Genomic DNA, 19285 nt, shown 5'->3' on the forward strand with positions numbered 1-19285 from the left:
CAAGTTACCAGACTTCATGGATGAACGTCACCACCAATACCACTTCATCCATGGAAAAGGGCTCCTAGATCCCTTCCCCTTTTTGACCATTCCATTTTGTTTGGGTCTGTAATTAACTTAGCTGTTTGTCCTTTTATTCAACACATGCTACCGTTCCATGCTCAAACAAATTGGATAAGGATAATGATAGACATTAAACTAAGAATACGGGGAGGATAGTTTTGATACTCCTGTCGGTGGATATCGATGGCATGGGCTCCACATATTTGTATCATACGGCATAAATGTTCACCCTGCCATACCACCAACCTCAGGATATTCATGGCATGCCCTCGTGCTGCAACCATTACAGTGATGGACTACATTTAATAATGCTTTCTGCTCAACCAACTTATTTGACGGACGGTAGTTTTAGCCATCTTCCAAAAAAAATTCTAATTTTATATATACTTATTTTAAAAAAATAAACGTGTTTTAAAATCGCAATATTTAAAAGAGAATGATATTTACTCAAGAGGGAATGAATTATAATAAATGGTATGAGAATCAATTTCCGATCCTAATCCTGATCCTTCCTTGTGTCACAATGCCAATATGTGACCCTTGTCGTCCACAAGGTATGTGTCCCTTTACTCGTTACCAAATGTTGAAATTAATTATCATATATGGAATAGACAGCTCATCTCACAGTTCATGTTGGTTATACAAAATTAGCTTCATGGGATTGTTCTCCAAAGGTGTTTATCCACTAGAAATAATAATTACTCACTTTATGGACTATGGTGCATAAAATATTATGACTTAAGAGTAAATTAATGACTTTGAAGACTTGCAGTTGCTTGTGGTCCCTTTTGTTTCATAGATTCCAATGTTAAAATCAAGTTTGTTTTTTCCCTCTTTCTTTTCGTTCTCGTTGTACTTTAATGGGGAGTGTTGACAAGTCTGCAGAAGGCAACAATATTTATGGTAAGCAAGCTAGGTGGCCCGGCTGGCAAAGGGCAAAGGAGAAACCAATGCCCATTTGTCACTATTGAAGAAATGTCAACAGTCTCACCCGATCACATCGACAGCTTTCATCAGTCACTGGGTGTATAAATGGGATGCAAACTCCATGGGTATTGGTTGAAGGGATAAGGGTTTTGAGATATGGGTTCAGCTCCAGCTTCTGCTTTTCTCTGCATATTTGTTGTTCTCTGCTCATATGTGACAGTTAATGGCGGTTATATCAAGTACAATACTGGAGCTGGGATTGTTGAAGGCAAATTGAATGTCCATTTGGTTCCACATTCACATGACGATGTGGGGTGGCTGAAGACAATTGATCAGTACTATGTGGGATCAAATAACAGTATTCAGGTTATTGATTGTTCTTTTGGGTGTGATTTTTGTAGGGTTTTTAGATTGTAGCTATGGTGAATTGTGTATTTTCTTGGTGATCTTGTGCAGGGCGCTTGTGTTGAGAATGTGTTGGACTCGGTTGTGGAGTCATTGCTTCGGAACCAAAATAGAAAATTTGTGTTTGCAGAGATGGTAAACCCGCAAATTGCCTCTTTTTTTTTCTGGTATTCATGTTTGGATTGACTGTACATGCCATTGACTTTAATTTGGGTTTGATGAAGTCACAAATTTGCTTTAATGGGTGATTAGCTTGGTTGATTTATAAGCAAAGCAATTTACTAAAATCAAGTTCTGAGAAAACACCAATGGGAAGTCAATGGAGAAATCAAGGCAAATTGTATACTGTTCCAATCATATCTGCATTGGCAATCTGTTTCTCTAACTCAATATCGTTTCCTAACATTGTTTAATGTGAATATGGATAGGCTTTTTTCAGTAGATGGTGGTATGAACAAAGTGAGGAAATACAAGAAACAGTAGGAAAACTTGTAGATGGTGGCCGGTTGGAATTCATGTATGCAGTTAGTAAAGCTGCTTGTTATGTGTTTTCATGATTGGTAGCCTTTATGTTCTCATGGGCACATGATAATAGATAGATGCATCTTTGTCCTCAGAAATGGTGGTTGGTGTATGCATGATGAGGCTACAGTCCATTACATTGACATGATTGACCAGACAACCCTAGGTCATCGCTTGATAAAGAAGGCGTTCAACAAGGCTCCTCGAGCTGGATGGCAGATTGATCCATTTGGACACTCTGCAGTTCAAGCTTACCTTCTCGGGGCTGAGGTACAAAATTTATAATACTCAATACAGTGAACACTTTTTGTTTTTTAGAAACATGATTCTGCTCTTTAGTATGTTATACCAATTTAATCAATTTTTCTGGTTCCATTGTACTCTGTTGCAAGCTATACACTTGATCATTACTTATGATGAATGTTTTCATTTCTTTCTGTTTTCCAAGGATTGACACTTGATTTATTTTATTGAATTGATTGTGTAGCTCGGCTTTGATTCTGTGCATTTTGCTAGAATTGATTACCAAGACAGAGCAAAGCGCAAGGAGGATAAATCTCTTGAAGTAATATGGCGTGGGTCAAAAACCTTTGGTTCCACATCTCAGGTTTGAACTGCAACTTCTGCTATGCTCCTGGATTTTTTCTTCTTAAATGGTTGGTGAATTCAGTGTTTACATGTGGGGCCTCTGCAGATCTTCACAAATGCGTTTCCTGTTCATTATAGTCCTCCAAATGGTTTCGGTTTTGAAATCGATGATTTCTCCATACCTGTCCAGGTTTGTTCAATGAGAATGAGATATTGCAATGTTATGATGTTTCTTATTGACTAAATCCCTTCATCTGGTACATGTTGAAACTGCAGGATAATCCACATCTATTTGACTACAATGTTGAACAGCGAATTAATGATTTTGTTGCTGCAGCTTTAGTCCAAGTAAACTCTTAGCTTCCATAATTTTTTATGTATTTTTTACAGCTCCTAATGAGAGTAATGTTAGCCATACATATAGCTGACACGAAGTTCATAAGCAAAAATTTGTAACTTCCATCACCCTCATGTACAGGCAAATGTGACACGGACAGACCATATTATGTGGACAATGGGGGATGATTTCCAGTACCAATATGCTGAGACCTGGTTCAAGCAGATGGACAAACTAATTCATTATGTTAACAAGGTAAGAAGTTTTAGGATGAAAATTAAATTCATCTACCTTCTGGCCTTTACTAACTTGCAGCATTCAAGCTACTTAAGATTAATGGCCTTGAAACTTCTGGCAGGGGCACTTTGTTCTGGTTGAGAACAGGGGTAGAACAAGTTTTTTTTTTCTTCTTTGGGGGGTGGGTGGGGGAGCGTATGGGAGAACGAGGAGGCTCATGGTTGTCTTGGCAGGGTGACTTAACATGAGCTTCACAATATATTATACCACCTGTATTTTGTGATTCAATCAGTATGTATAGCCCAGAAATGGTGTTTGCCTTGTTTAAGAAAGAAATTATGCATCTCATGGAGCTCATGTTGAGGCAACTCTAGGAAGCCAACTTTACAAGATAGTTTTGAACAATAACCCTAGGAAAAGTGGCAATATAGCTTTCAGAACCTGTGGAGTTCACCCAAAAACAATTGAAGGGACAGTTTTCCTAGGTTTTAAAAGCTGTATGGCTACTTTCCCTATGATGATTGTACATAACCATTATCTTGAATGATTGAATTCCTAGAGTTTCAGTATCAAATATTATCATGATGATGCAGAACTTGAAGTGAGTGCTTAATCCCTGGGAAAAGTGGCCATACATTTCCAGTTTAAAAGCCATGTGGCCACTTGATTTTTGGTATCACGCATTATCTTGTCGATGCAGAAACCATTAAACTCACTTTGCTCCTTCAGTCTATTCCTGAAGTATGCCCAGACAGTTACTATCAAGATTTTTTAAGTTAGCCTTTAGATCATGACTTCTTTTTTGGTCATTTGATGCATTTTGTTTATATATAATATGTACATTTTGAATGAGTTTCATTTTCACAGGATGGTCGGGTGAATGCATTGTATTCTACTCCATCCATGTATGTTGATGCAAAACATGCAACAAATGAAGAATGGCCACTCAAAACTCATGACTATTTCCCGTGAGCATTACTTAATTCTTTATTTATTTTCTTGTGGATATGGAAACATAGTGGGAATAGTTTTATTGACTTAATATGTTGTAAACTTTGGTTGTCTAACTGTTGCCTACAGATATGCAGACAGGATAAATGCTTATTGGACTGGATATTTTACTAGCCGCCCAGCTTTGAAGCGATATGTTCGAATGCTAAGTGGATATTATTTGGTATGATATGAGTCACATTGTCTTCAGAGTTATATTAAGCTAGAATGTTGAAGGGAGAAGCTCTTTCTGATCTATTCTGTATACTTGCTATACTCGCCACAAAGAATGTTTAAAATGTTCCATAAGAAAGTCCATTAATGAAGACATATGGTCACAAAATTGAGTTTGACATCCATATTGAGCACAAAGTACCAGATTTAGTCACTGGTTATGTTCCATGTGGACAGGGGATGGATCTTCCTACTACTTGGTCATGGATGACACTCGTTAATCTGTTTGTGATCTTTGTGTATGCCTTGAGTTTTAGTAATATATAGAATTGAAACAGTTTTCTTTTTGTGTAAAATAGGCAGCACGCCAGCTTGAATTCCTGGCTGGAAGGAGCTCGACTGGTCTCAACACTTTTAGTTTGGGGGATGCTTTAGGAATTGCACAGCACCATGATGCTGTAACTGGTACTGCTAAACAACACACAACAAATGACTATGCAAAGCGCCTGGCAATTGGGGCTTCTGAGGTTGGCTGCTCTGCCTGCAAACTTAACCTTGTGGTTTCTGTTTCTTTTCCTCTTGCATTATGTTACTTATTCTAGACCAAACTTTTAATTAATATTCTTTGAATCACAATAACTTTTCATAGACAGAAGCCACTGTGAATTCAGCTCTTTCATGCATAGCTAGTAAAAACTCAGGTCAATGTGCAGCATCCACATCGTCATTTAGCCAGGTAATTATTTCACATATTTTCCTTTGTTCACATGGCTACATGGGTGTTGAATTTGTGACTGCTAAAGTACTTGTGCCATGAAACAAGAAGATGCATTTTTTGAATTGCATAAACTGCAATCATAAGCTTATGTCATGCTACAGTTTTGTATATAACCATGTGCACGTGACTTACAAAAGGAAAATGTAAGTAAGATATATTTGGAACACCACAATCTGAAAATAATGCACCTCCAAGCATTATTGGTGGATTCAGGTAGGGCTCAGAGGGGGCAGATGGCCCCCCAAAAAAATAAAAAAATTAGCCTGCAAAATGAGGTATTGATCCTATGACCTCAGTTTTGAAAAAGAAACAAACAAACTGGTGAGCCAAACATTGCTTTTTGGCTCATATTTGCGCCTTCCCCCGAAACTAAACTCTGTCCTTTGCCCCGGATCCCATTTCTAGTTCCGCCCCTGACAAGCATTCATGGTGCAATAGGTGTTTTTATTTCAAGTATGTGTCAGTTATTTGCATTGTTGGGCAATTATGCCCACTTAACCACTCAAGCTGATCCCCATTAATTTAATGATGTTATCCCCCCTTTTTTTTTGCTGGTTAAAATCTTCAACAGTGCCAATTACTCAACATAAGTTTCTGTCCACCAACTGAGGAAGATATTCCTGAAGGGAAGAGTTTGGTAATTTTCCTATTTTTCTGGATCCATGGTTAATAGTTAAAATTTCTCTTAAATATTTCTCCATTATTTTTAAATGTTTAATTTCAGGTTGTAGTGGCATATAATCCACTTGGATGGAAGCGTACTGAATTTGTGAGGATACCGGTGCGTGAATGCTTGTCTTCGCTTTGCCCATCTTAGAGCAAGAGAGTTACATTTTTTCTTTTTCTTTTTCTTTTTAATCTTCTTTTCCTCTGTATGTGTGAATTAAATATGATATTTTCTCTTCAATACCTGAAAGTGATATTTCCCATAGGTCAATGATTCTGACTTTGTTGTCCAAGATTCTACTGGCAACACCATTGAGGCACAATATCTTAAGGTGGACAATGTTACAATCAACTTAAGGAACTTTTATACCAAGGCCTACTTAGGCAGGTCACCAAAAAATGTCCCTAAGTTTTGGCTTTTGTTTCAAGTATCTGTGCCACCTCTGGGATGGAACACATACTTCATTTCTAAAGCATCTGGAAAAGGTAGATATCCAATATATTCTCCTTCTAGATCATTAGTATTCTTAAATATCATACTATTCTGAAATGTCATTTGATGTATATTTTTATTTCATAAGCAGCTGTTCTCATATTGCCAAGTACACTACTTATCATTGTTTTAAATCTCATCAAACTCACATGTGAAAAGAAAAATAGTACAAATTATGGGAGATCATGGCAGAACAAGCCGTAACTGATTTTGTTAACTAATTATATTCTGTATGCATCTACTTTTGCTCCACAGAAAGTAGCAGAAGTGGATATATCTCTGTGATGGACAGTCCTCAGAATGAGTCCATTGAAGTTGGACCTGGAAGTTTGAAGATGTCTTTTTCTTCTACCACTGGACAGCTTGAACGGATGTTTGATTCTAAGACAGGGGTAAGCTGCCTCACATTTCCTTTAAGTGTTGAACCAGTGTTTTTTGACAAAATGAACTGGGGGTAAGCAGCACCAGTCCAGTTTGAATGTCCTATGGTTAAGAGCATGTGCAATGTCTGTGCCTTAGCTTGAATAGTCTCATGGTTGAACCCCACAGGGAGGTCTGGTTCTCAGTTGTTCAATTTAACTGTGAACAGGAATACTACGATCATCCTGTTAAGACCAAATCTTTCTGTTTTTCCACACTTAGTCAATCACAAGCAAACTATTAGTTTGATAAAAAAAATCCCTTTTAAAGGATTTCAATTTTTACTAGGTTTGTTTCTTGAACTCTTCTTCTTTTTGTTGGATGCTATCTTTCAGTCACCCAGAGATATTGTTGGAAAATTAAAATTGTTCAAGTTACAAAATTGAAGTCCCATGGTGAGATGGTGATGTTGATATATAATAATCTAAATAATTAAAAATCATTGGTGATGAAATATAACAAACAAATGTCTTTGTATAAAATAGTGTGGAATTGTAACAATTTAATTATACTGGTATTTACTGCTTTTGGAACATAAGAGCCGAAACATCAAGCCCCTCTGATACTTCTTGTGAGTTCTCTGTTCTTTGGTTTGGTTTACTTATATGTGTGATCTGTTGAATATAATGTATGTATAGTATACTATCTTTCCTTGTTAATATAGGTCACATGTATGGTAGTTAGGACTCTTAGCCTTATATATATATATATCTCAATTGTAAGTAGAGATTACAATGAATGTGAATAAGGTTTTTCTCCTTTCTCTCTCTCTCTCTCAACATGGTATCAGAGCCAAGGAAGAAAACCTAATTCTTTCCTGTTTTCCGTGTCATCAACTCCGGGAAACCTTCCGGTGACCGTGTTTCTTTCCAGTCACCTTCCCCATCTCCCAATACTTTCCGGTCAGTCGGATCGTCGTTAGAAACCACTCACCGCTGGCAAATTTTCCGGCGAAATTTTCCGGCGAACTTTCCGGCGAAATTTCCCGACGACCTATTTTTCCGACACCGACCATACCAGAAGGAGCGCCTGGAGGAGATCTCCAACTTTTGTGAAGGCACCAGCACCAAAAGAGCAGCCACGCGCCGGCCACGCGCAATTTTCCGGCCGGCGGTTGAATCTCACGCGCCGGCGCGTGGGGGCGTGTGAGAGATTTTCCGGCTACGCGCCTCCTCCTCCAGCTTCGCCTGACGCCGATCAGCCTTCCCACCTCCCTGGTTATCCCATCCGAGCCCTGCACGTACCTCTTTTGGGGATTTTTGTCTCCGTCGGCCCTCCAAACAGTCTTTCAGGCGAAGCTCCGACCACTTTTTCTCCACTCCAATCCCTGCACGTGCCTTGGGAAGTGTTCTTCTCCCTTTCTGGTGGTACCACACCGCGATCTAAGGCCGTCTCCCTTTTTCGGTGGTGCCACGTTGCAATCTGAAGCCGTATTAGGGCTCTCTTCGATCCAAACATACTTCATTCTCCAGATAAGTGGATATGGCTACTAAAGCTTCCATTTTTTCCTCTGTCATATCTGGATCTCCTATGATTACTTCGGAGAAATTAGTTGGGAGTGAAAATTATCTTTCCTGGTCTGCTTCTGTTGAACTTTGGTTTATGGGTCAAGGATATGAGGATCACTTGATTACACAGGAGGCAGATATCCCTGAGGTCGACCGCGTACAGTGGAGGAAGATAGATGCACAGTTGTGTAGTGTATTATGGCAATCGGTTGATCCCCGAATTCTTCTTCATCTTCAGGCCTATAAAACTTGTTGTAAATTTTGGACTCAGGCCAAAGGATTATACACGAATGATATCCAGCGTCTTTATAAGGTGGCTTCTGCTATTGTCCATCTCAACCAACAGGACTTGGATCTATCTACTTATATTGGCCAGATTGCCTCTCTTAAGGAGCAGTTCTTGACTGTGATGCCTCTTACTCCTGATGTTGGGGCTCAACAAACACAGCTTGACAAGTTCTTCATGGTCCTTACTCTTATCGGCCTCCGTCCGGATCTTGAGCCTATTCGTGATCAGATTCTTGGTAGTTCATCAGTTCCGTCCTTGGATGATGTGTTTGCTCGCCTCCTCCGTATCTCGTCCACTCAGACTTTGCCATCTGATAGCGCTTCAGATTCTTCTGTGTTAGTTTCTCAAACTACCTCTCGAGGAGGACGCAGTGGTACCCGAGGTAGAGGCCAACGTCCTCATTGCACCTATTGCAATAAACTTGGCCACACTCGCGATCGTTGCTATCAGTTACATGGAAGACCTCCTCGCACTGCCCATATGGCCCAGTCCTCTGATTCTCCGCTGCCTCAGCCTCCGAGCTCCTCCGCATATCAGACATCTCAAGCTTCTATTGCCTCTGTTGCCCAGCCTGGTAATGTCTCTGCCTGCCTTACCCACACATCTTCTCTTGGACCCTGGATTCTAGATTCTGGAGCATCTGATCACCTATCTGGTAATAAGGATCTTTTCTCCTCTATTACTACTACCTCTGATTTACCTACTGTTACCTTAGCTAATGGTTCTCAAACTGTGGCTAAAGGTATTGGTTTGGCCCTTCCTTTGCCTTCTCTACCTCTCACTTCTGTCCTTTATACTCCTGAATGTCCTTTTAATCTTATTTCCATCAGCAAAATCACTCGTACTCTTAATTGCTCTATTACCTTTTCTGATAAATTTGTGACCTTGCAGGACCAGAGTACGGGGAAGACGATTGGCATAGGACGTGAGTCTCAAGGCCTCTATCACCTCACCTCAGATTCATCTCCTGCAGTTTGCATTTCCACTGATGCTCCTCTCCTCATTCACAATCGTCTGGGCCACCCTAGTCTCTCCAAGTTCCAGAAGATGGTTCCTCGTTTTTCCACTTTGTCATCGCTTCCGTGTGAGTCATGTCAGCTTGGGAAACATACTCGTGTCTCGTTCCCAAAGCGTTTGAATAATCGGGCAAAGTCTTCTTTTGAGCTTGTCCACACTGATGTTTGGGGTCCTTGTCGGACTGCGTCTACTTTAGGATTTCAGTATTTTGTCACTTTCATTGATGACTATTCTCGATGTACTTGGTTATTCTTAATGAAAAATTGAGCTGAGTTATTCTCTATTTTCCAGAAATTTTATACTGAAATCCAAACCCAGTTCAATATTTCTATTCGTGTGTTACGCAGTGACAATGCCAGGGAATATTTTTCAGCCCAATTTACTTCGTTTATGTCTCATCATGGGATTCTTCATCAGTCTTCTTGTGCTCATACTCCTCAACAAAATGGGGTAGCTGAACGCAAGAATCGACATCTTGTTGAGACAGCTCGTACTCTCCTCCTCCATAATCATGTTCCTTTTCGTTTTTGGGGGGACGCTGTTCTTACCGCTTGTTATTTGATTAATCGTATGCCCTCCTCTGTCTTACACGATCAGCTTCCTCACTCCCTTCTTTTCCCTGACCAACCACTTTATTTCCTTCCTCCTCGTGTCTTTGGTTGTACTTGCTTTGTTCATATTCTCACTCCTGGACAGGACAAGCTTTCCGCCAATGCCATGAAGTGCCTCTTCTTGGGATATTCCAGACTTCAGAAGGGTTATCGTTGTTATTCCCTTGAGACTCATCGGTACTTTATCTCCGCTGATGTCACCTTCTTTGAGGACTCACCATTCTTTTCCACCACTTCTGAGTCTCTTCCTGTTTCTGAAGTCTTGCCCATTCCCATTGTCTCCCCACCTGATGCTATGCCCCCTCGACCACTTCAGGTTTATCATCGTCGCCCTCGTGTCGTTGCTCCTCTCCCTTTTCCTGAGGCACCTGCTGACTCACTTCCTATCCCTTCGGCTTCACCTGCCCCGGCTCTGCCTTCTCCTAATGACTTATCCATTGCTGTTCGGAAAGGTACTCGCTCTACTCGTAATCCTCATCCTATTTACAATTTTTTGAGTTATCATCGATTATCTTCACCCTATTCTGCTTTTGTTTGTGCTATATCCTCTGTTTCTCTTCCAAAGAGCACCCATGAAGCTCTTTCCCATCCAGGCTGGCGACAGGCAATGGTGGATGAAATGGCTGCTCTGCACTCTAATGGCACTTGGGATCTTGTTGTTTTACCCTCTAGTAAATCTACAGTTGGTTGTCGTTGGGTCTATGCAGTTAAGGTTGGTCTTGATGGTCAGGTTGATCGCCTTAAGGCCCGCTTAGTTGCTAAAGGCTATACTCAAGTTTATGGTTCTGATTATGGTGACACATTCTCCCCTGTTGCCAAGATTGCTTCTGTCCGCTTGCTTCTGTCCATGGCTGCTATGTGTTCTTGGCCTCTTTATCAGTTGGATATTAAAAATGCCTTCCTTCATGGTGATCTTGCTGAGGAAGTTTATATGGAGCAACCTCCTGGTTTTGTTGCTCAGGGGGAGTCTGGTTTAGTGTGCAGGTTACGCCGCTCTCTATATGGCTTGAAACAATCTCCTCGAGCATGGTTTAGCCGTTTTAGTTCTGTTGTTCAAGAGTTTGGCATGCTTCGCAGTACAGCAGACCATTCAGTTTTTTATCATCATAACTCCTTGGGGCAGTGTATTTATCTGGTTGTTTATGTGGACGACATCGTCATTACAGGCAGTGATCAGGATGGTATTCAGAAACTAAAGCAACATCTTTTTACCCACTTTCAGACCAAAGACTTGGGGAAACTCAAGTATTTCTTGGGAATTGAGATAGCTCAATCCAGTTCTGGTGTGGTCCTTTCCCAAAGGAAGTATGCTTTAGACATCCTGGAAGAAACCGGTATGTTAGACTGTAAACCGGTAGACACACCTATGGATCCGAATGTCAAACTTGTACCAGGACAGGGGGAGCCTTTAGGAGACCCCGGGAGATATCGACGGCTCGTAGGTAAATTGAACTATCTCACCATTACTCGTCCAGACATTTCTTTTCCTGTGAGTGTTGTTAGTCAATTCCTACAGTCACCATGTGATAGCCATTGGGATGCCGTAATCCGTATTCTTCGATATATCAAAAGTACACCAGGCCAAGGTGTATTGTACGAGAACAGAGGTCATACTCAAGTTGTTGGTTACACAGATGCAGATTGGGCTGGCTCACCCACAGATAGACGTTCCACTTCAGGGTACTGTGTTTTTATTGGAGGTAATCTAATATCTTGGAAGATTAAGAAACAAGATGTAGTGGCCAGATCTAGCGCTGAAGTCGAGTATCGAGCTATGGCTTTGGCAACATGTGAACTCATATGGTTGAGACATCTTCTTCAGGAGTTGAGATTTGGAAAGGATGAACAGATGAAACTCATCTGTGATAACCAGGCCGCATTACATATTGCATCCAATCCAGTCTTTCATGAAAGGACCAAGCATATTGAAGTTGACTGTCATTTCATTAGAGAGAAGATCGCATCAGGATGTGTTGCTACAAGTTTTGTCAATTCAAATGATCAACTAGCAGACATCTTCACTAAATCTCTCAGAGGTCCTAGGATTAAATATATTTGTAACAAGCTTGGTGCATATGACGTATATGCTCCAGCTTGAGGGGGAGTGTTGAATATAATGTATGTATAGTATACTATCTTTCCTTGTTAATATAGGTCACATGTATGGTAGTTAGGACTCCTAGCCTTGTATATATATATCTCTCAATTGTAAGTAGAGATTACAATGAATGTGAATAAGGTTTTTCTCCTTTCTCTCTCTCTCTCTCAACATGATCTATACAGTCTTGTATTTCATGGTTATTGGGCACTTGTATTATAGTCTTACAACCAATGTTTATAGAGAGTGGCAGTTTTTTTTTTTCCTCAATGTCCTTGACATGCTGACAAATCATTAATCCTCTAAGCATAAACTAAAACATAGGAAAAAAAATTAAAAAGCTACTGACATAATTTGGCATTCAGTTTATAGAAATATTATGAAGGCTGTTTCAGTTAAACTGGAGAGCATCTCTAATGATTTTGCATTTTATCAGGTTGATTTACCAATACAGCAAAGCTATCTCTGGTATGGTTCAAGTGATGGTGGATTGGATTCCCAGGTACTCAAATGCTGTTCTTGGATTAGGACTGACTGTATAATTGAATCCAAGTTGGTGCAATGGCTTTTGGCTTGTGCTTTATATTCTCTCTTTTGCAGCCTTCTGGTGCATACATTTTCAGGCCTAATGGTGCTCCTCCAACAGTTGTTTCAAGATCAGTAAGCCATCTATTTTGTCTTTTCTTTCATTTTTATTTATTTTTTTATTTTTGCTATAGTTGTTTACTTTTCAATTAACAACCTTCCATTGAAACTTTGCCCAAAGTTGCAGACAATTTGGCAATGGTATGGTGAACCCTTTTCATAGTTGAAGTACTGGAGCCATAATAAGGTATTTTCATCTTCTTTGTCAGTAACTAAAATGATTTGTTAAACTTGCAGGTGCCCTTGAAGGTCATGCGTGGGCCACTAGTTGATGAAGTCCATCAAGAGTTCAGTCCATGGATCTACCAGGTTGTCATCTTAGCTATGGATTTAGGTCATTGACGCAAAACTGTTTGCATTATAAGATCCTGAAATTGCTAATTATTTCTTTTAACTAGGTTTTTCTTTGTCTTAGTTTCACAATTATATTCATCTACCTTGAAAATATGTTATTTGAATTAGTGGTGATCTTGTCAAGACCTTGCTACAAACACAAACATGTTGTACACATGGTGGGTGTGAACGTGTAGACAGTAAATAACCAAATCACTGAACCTTGAAATGTATATCACATATGAACAGTGGACACAACAAGAATATCATGTTTCAATCTGGGAACTTGGGCATTGAACATGCCAATACCTGAATCTTGACGAGGTAGCATGGACATTATGTTACATATGCATTCAGTTGTGTGCATATGGAAGGACCAGAGAGGATGACAAAAAAGGGCCTTAGTTTGATAGTAGGGATTGCGACAAAAATAAAAACCTTTAGAGTGATTAGACACTGCAGTCAGGGATCTTCTTCACTTATTCATAATTCCATGTGTTATGTAAGGGCTGCATAAGACAATCTTTGACCATGATCGAGTATTGGTAATTTTTCTTTTTAATTCTTCTTGATTACATTGTCTTCCTTTCTTTTTGACTAGCCTATTTCTGTTGCTTTTCAGGTGACCAGACTTTACAAAGACAAAGATCATGCTGAAGTTGAATTCACTGTGAGCCACCTTACTTGATTACCTTGTACACTTTATGTAAGCTGAATAAAAAATTTAATATCTATGTACTTGAACTGAGTAGTTCTGACAAATTTCTGATTTGAAGATTGGTCCGATCCCTGTGGATGATAGTGTTGGAAAAGAGGTCATTACACGAATGACAGCAAATATGGTCACAAACAAGGTGTTTTATACAGATTCTAGCGGAAGGGATTTTCTAAAGCGGGTAACATTCACAAACAGTTCTTCTCTTTGAATGTCGAAAGTTTTCCAATTTCTCTTGGTAGCCTGGTATTATAGTGGATCCATCATCTAACAACATAAGCTTTTAGGACAAATTAGTAGTTTAATATAATACTAGAATGTTGATTAACTAGAGGTCTCAAGTTTGCATCTTTTCTTTTGTTTATTCCTCTATATGTTTATCTGTAATCCATAAGTGAAATTTGTCTCTCCACTTAGGGGTATTGAGTCTTTGGTTGATTGCTCTGCATTTCACTGTGGGCTGAAACCAAACCAACTACTTGGGATTGGCTAGAACTACTTTTCATTATATGCTCTTTTTGTCTTGTCTTTTTCCCCAGTAATAAGCATAGTTGCAACTGGTAGAAATAGCATTCTAACTTTTTATAGTTTTGTTTTTGTTTTTGTTTTTTTTTTTCCAATTGGTGGGTTTTGATCTAAATCATGGTTAGATGATTTATTTGTTTCCAAAGTCATTTAAATGATTGGGGCCAGAAAAGGCTCTATAGATGGCAGTTTGCTGTCCCATTTTACTTCTTGACTTCAATAGAACAAGATTGTAAATTGCATAGAAGTTAGGTTTGAGTTTGTTTTTGTCCACTTTTTAAAGATTCAATTGAATTAGGTCCGACTAACATAGTCTTTACATGCAAGAAATCTATGATCTAGCAGAGAAACATATCCAGTGGAGTGTGCTTAGGATTGTGATTATCGTATTGGTAGAGTGGGAATAGTAGCCATTCAGAACTTGCATATTTGGTGATACCATGTCAACATCATTTTATAGAACTTTATCTGTGATTCCTTTTATCGTCTTGCCATCACTTTGTTCTATCCTATTCTTTTGCGAGTTTCCTACATCCTCAAAATAACAAACATTACTTCTTTGGTGGAGTCTCACATCCTCAATTGAGCACTTCAGTATAAAATTGAATTCTATAATCATGGTTCTTTGCAGGTTCGGGATTATAGAGAAGACTGGTCTCTTTCAGTGAATCAGCCAGAAGCAGGGAACTACTATCCAGTAATTTTCTGAACACCGATTTAACTGAAATGGGCAGTGTGATATATCTACACCATGCTGCTATCCATTGCAGTTTTGTTAAGTTCATATGTAAATTAAACCATAACTCTTTTCAATGTGAGGCATACTAGAGGGCTGCTGATTTTGATCTTTTCTTCCCCAGATTAATCTTGGAATCTTTACCACGGATAAGAAATCAGAATTTTCTGTCTTGGTTGATCGTGCCACTGGAGGATCTAGCATCAAAGATGGACAAGTAGAGCTAATGCTTCATAGGTTCAATTCTCACATTATTTTATTGTCTAACATTTAGATGTTTTTCGTACTTCTGTTATTACAGACATGGACACATGTTAAACTGAAATTTCTTCTTTTTGTATGAAGGCGTATGATCTTTGATGACAGTAGAGGAGTGGGTGAAGCTCTTGATGAGACCACATGTGTTGAAAATACATGTGAAGGACTTACAGTATGTTATTGTCTTGCTCTAAGCATCTTATTATGTTGCAACCTGATAACAGAAGTTTGTTACCCCTCTCCATGCACTGTCTGCTTTTTTCTTTCATTTTCATGGTTCTTCTAGACAAAATAAATGGCAGTTGATAATCTGATATGAGAAATTAGTCATTGTATGTTCCATAAGCTGATCTCTAGAATGACTGGGATAAATTCATGGTAGATATCTTAGATTATGGAGGAATCATTTGCATTTACTTTTGGTTGTATGATTATGAGGGGTTGGGTTAGACAGGATTAGTGTTAATTAGTTTTTGCTGCCATTTATTGATAATGGCATTCCATTCCAGGTCCTGTCTAAGTTTCTTTTGCCTTGCTATACAATGCTAGACTTGTGAATCTAATAATCATCTCAGTGGGGCTATGCATTACATGGAAGTAATAACCCATTGTGTTAAAGCAATTTTAATTTAATATGTTTTATCATATTCTTTAAAACATAAAAAAATAAAAGATATCTACATTCTATGAATAAGAAAATACATATAACACATGTTAATCTTATGGAGCTTTAATATTCTGATAGTTCAATCAATTCAAACACACTGCCCTTCTAGTAATACTAAAGTTCATTTTGGTCTTTGAAGGAAAAGATGACTTTTTGGTGTGAAACTTTTCATTGATTTATGTGTAAAAAATTGAATGTTTAAGCTCCATTTTGGCACAACCTTGTAATGTTTTATTCCTATCCTCGTGTTTAAAGATTAATGGAGCAGACAGGATGCCATGTATGATTAGGATGATATTCTCCCTGTGGAACTGCTTACGGAACTGCTTGAGACATAGGATTCCTGAATAGGCATTGCAATTTTATTTTATTTTTCTATCTGTACAAGATTTTTGAAAAGTCTGCATGTTCATTCTCAAAGAATTCAGTTGGGCCTTGAACATATATGCTCATCTTTTTATCATTTTGAAATCAGATGTTCTCATCAAAAGTGGTTTTACTTACTTGAATAACTACTTTCTTTCAGGTTTATCATTAATTGTTGATCAATAAGTTTTTTCTAGGTAAAAATAATTGTATTTTTTTTCTAATGCTGTGTTTAACCTCATTCAGGTTCGGGGAAATTATTATATGAGCATCGACCTGCTAGGGGATGGTGCACAGTGGCGTAGAACAACTGGCCAGGAAATTTACTCACCGCTTCTCTTAGCTTTTACACATGAGGTATGGTGTAATTCTGCTCACAGATTTTATCAGTCCTCATGGTCCTTGATTTAATTAAAAATTGATTTTACAGAAGTTGGAGACCTGGACAGCTTCTCACTTGACAAAGGGAACAGTAATGGAACCCAATTACAGTTTACCTCTTAATGTTGCTGTGATTACTCTTCAGGTGATTGTCTTAAATCATGGTTGAATGGACTCTCCCTCTCTTTCTCTCTCTCTGACTTTCTGTTTTGTAGGAGTTGGATGATGGCAGCGTTCTCCTCCGTCTGGCACATTTATATGAGGTGTGCTTCATGCTCTTACTTACCTGCTAATGAAACAAATAAGTCATTCCATCCTAACTACCTTTAGCTGCTGCATGAAGCCTTCTTCTCTCTCTCTCTCTCTCTGTCCCTCTTCTCTATTGCTTATTCTGTTGGAGGCATCCTCAACCCACATTACATTTGGTTCTCTTTTCAACATGTTGATGACATAAGTCAAAGATGAGGATTATACTGGAGATGATAACAATAGTTCCTGCTGGATTCTTCTCCAATTAGCTCTGGAATAAAAAACAAAGACACAAAGTGGATAAAAGTCCACTTTGAAAAACTGATAAATCATTGACCTGTTGTTACAACTCAAAAACCAGAACTAAAAATTGATGATGGAATTTTGTCCCACATAGTTAAATATATAGGATAACTCTACTTCACTTATCCACTTATTTCATACTATGACATGTTGTTAGGCTGGAGAAGATGCTAAATATTCAACATTGGCAAAGGTTGAACTCCAGAAGATGTTTAGAGGAAAAAAGGTACGTGCAGCTTCTTACATTCGTTTCATTTTTTCCCTCCTCATCTTGGTTGTCCAATATACACATTTGTGCAATGAATTGACCATAATAAATCCATTTAAAATTTGTGCTTATGTTGAGGATGTGTCCTTTTAAGACTTTATGCCTCCAAAACTCCAAAGCAGAGATCTTTTAAGGATCCCAATAGGAAGATATATATCATATCTTTTATGGAGTTTTAAGAGGAAAAGAAGTAGAATTCTTTTTTCAAGAATCCAGAGGAATTGCAACAATTCATTGGTGTGAGACAGTAGTAATGGCTCTAAAGCATGTGTACTTCTCCATGTTATCCAAAGAATTGTTCTTGTGTTCCTCTGTGGAATGAAAATATACGGATATCCAGGCAGCATACAAGAGTCGTAAAACAACGATAATGATGGTGATATTGCTTTCTATGTTCTTGCAGATAAAGGAGATAAGGGAAACGAACTTGTCAACTAACCAAGAGAAGTCTGAGATGAAGACTCTGAAGTGGAAAGTTGAAGGTGACAATGGAGATGAAATTGCCCCTCTTAGAGGTGGCCCTGTTGATAATTCAACTCTTGTTGTAGAGCTTGGTCCAATGGAGATCCGCACCTTCTTGTTAGAATTTTAAGGAGTTTTCCTTTTTGATGTAATCTTCATTTGAGTTGGGACTGAACTGTTAAATAACCCATGGAGGTCCTTCATACCTTAATTGTATGTAAGTGACTGTAGTCCATAGAACCACTGCCTTCCATGCTAGGATTATTTCACCTATTTTTCTCTATCTTCCCACCATGCATCCTGCACTGTAACTGTGATCTTCCTTCATCAGTTAGTGGAAGAAGTTTAGATGCCATACTTATGGCCAGTTTCTCTTAACTATGTAACATATTTTAAAATTGTGAGTTATTGAGTTATTAAGTTTAAAGTAGACAATATCTACATTAGAGTGAGTAGTTAAACCCAATGATGAAAATATCGGTAATCACGGATATATCGATATTTCGATTTTATGGATACCTCGGATACATCAGAGATATATTGATGGATATTTTGACATAAAATATTGATGAATCTAAAATTGATCAAAACTTAATAGAAGTGTAAGGAAAAATTTTTTGAAATAAAATTAGAAGTATAATAAACATTTTTAAGTTGTCTTGTTCAAGAAATTTATATATGTATGATATAATTTATCATATTTAATAATAATATTATACGCGTCAATGAAAATGTGAAATTTATGAGTCTATATTTATTATTAAATTACATCAAATATTATTCGATAATAATATTGTGATATTTGATTATAATATGTCTAATTTAAAAACATATTTAATACTAAAATTATGATCTATTTAATTCAATTATATTAAATGATATAAAATAAAATGATGATATATGTATAATTTTTTAATATTTAATTAATATATTAATGATATTAAAAACACTATAAAGAAAATTATTATGATAATTTTTATATTTTTTGTAATCAATTAAATAAATTTATTTCATTTAATTATAAAATAATTAGAATTAATTTGCTCTTTAAAATATTTATTTTATATGATGAGTTTTAGTCTATATATTTGGTGCAATATATTCAACAAGGTGTAAGCTTGCCCGACTCAACTTCATGGTGAACCTTTTGTTTGGGGTTAAATCCGTAATCAGTGTTTCGATATTTCTATCTAGGTGTCTTGTGAAAAAATAAATAAAGAATAGATTATATATATATATATATATATTATTTTA

At 37.9% G+C, this 19285-nt stretch overlaps 1 protein-coding gene across 1 annotated transcript; it reads left to right on the forward strand.

The window, feature by feature from the left end:
- The first annotated feature begins 932 nt into the window (after positions 1 to 932).
- Positions 933 to 18409, forward strand: LOC100259071 (alpha-mannosidase). The gene is made up of 29 exons (XM_002265324.5): positions 933 to 1356; positions 1447 to 1530; positions 1824 to 1912; positions 2013 to 2187; positions 2405 to 2524; positions 2612 to 2695; positions 2782 to 2853; positions 2984 to 3097; positions 3947 to 4047; positions 4160 to 4253; positions 4603 to 4770; positions 4893 to 4979; positions 5593 to 5658; positions 5746 to 5802; positions 5954 to 6173; positions 6436 to 6572; positions 12560 to 12625; positions 12724 to 12783; positions 13006 to 13077; positions 13724 to 13771; positions 13878 to 13997; positions 14973 to 15038; positions 15202 to 15314; positions 15423 to 15507; positions 16615 to 16725; positions 16799 to 16894; positions 16965 to 17012; positions 17459 to 17527; positions 17973 to 18409. The coding sequence occupies exons 1-29, from the start codon at positions 1147 to 1149 to the stop codon at positions 18159 to 18161; spliced, it is 3021 nt and encodes a 1006-aa protein (XP_002265360.1). The 5' UTR covers positions 933 to 1146; the 3' UTR covers positions 18162 to 18409.
- The last annotated feature ends 876 nt before the right edge of the window (positions 18410 to 19285 follow it).

Source organism: Vitis vinifera, chromosome 4 (genome assembly GCF_030704535.1).
Source record: "Vitis vinifera cultivar Pinot Noir 40024 chromosome 4, ASM3070453v1".
Lineage (NCBI taxonomy): Eukaryota > Viridiplantae > Streptophyta > Magnoliopsida > Vitales > Vitaceae > Vitis > Vitis vinifera.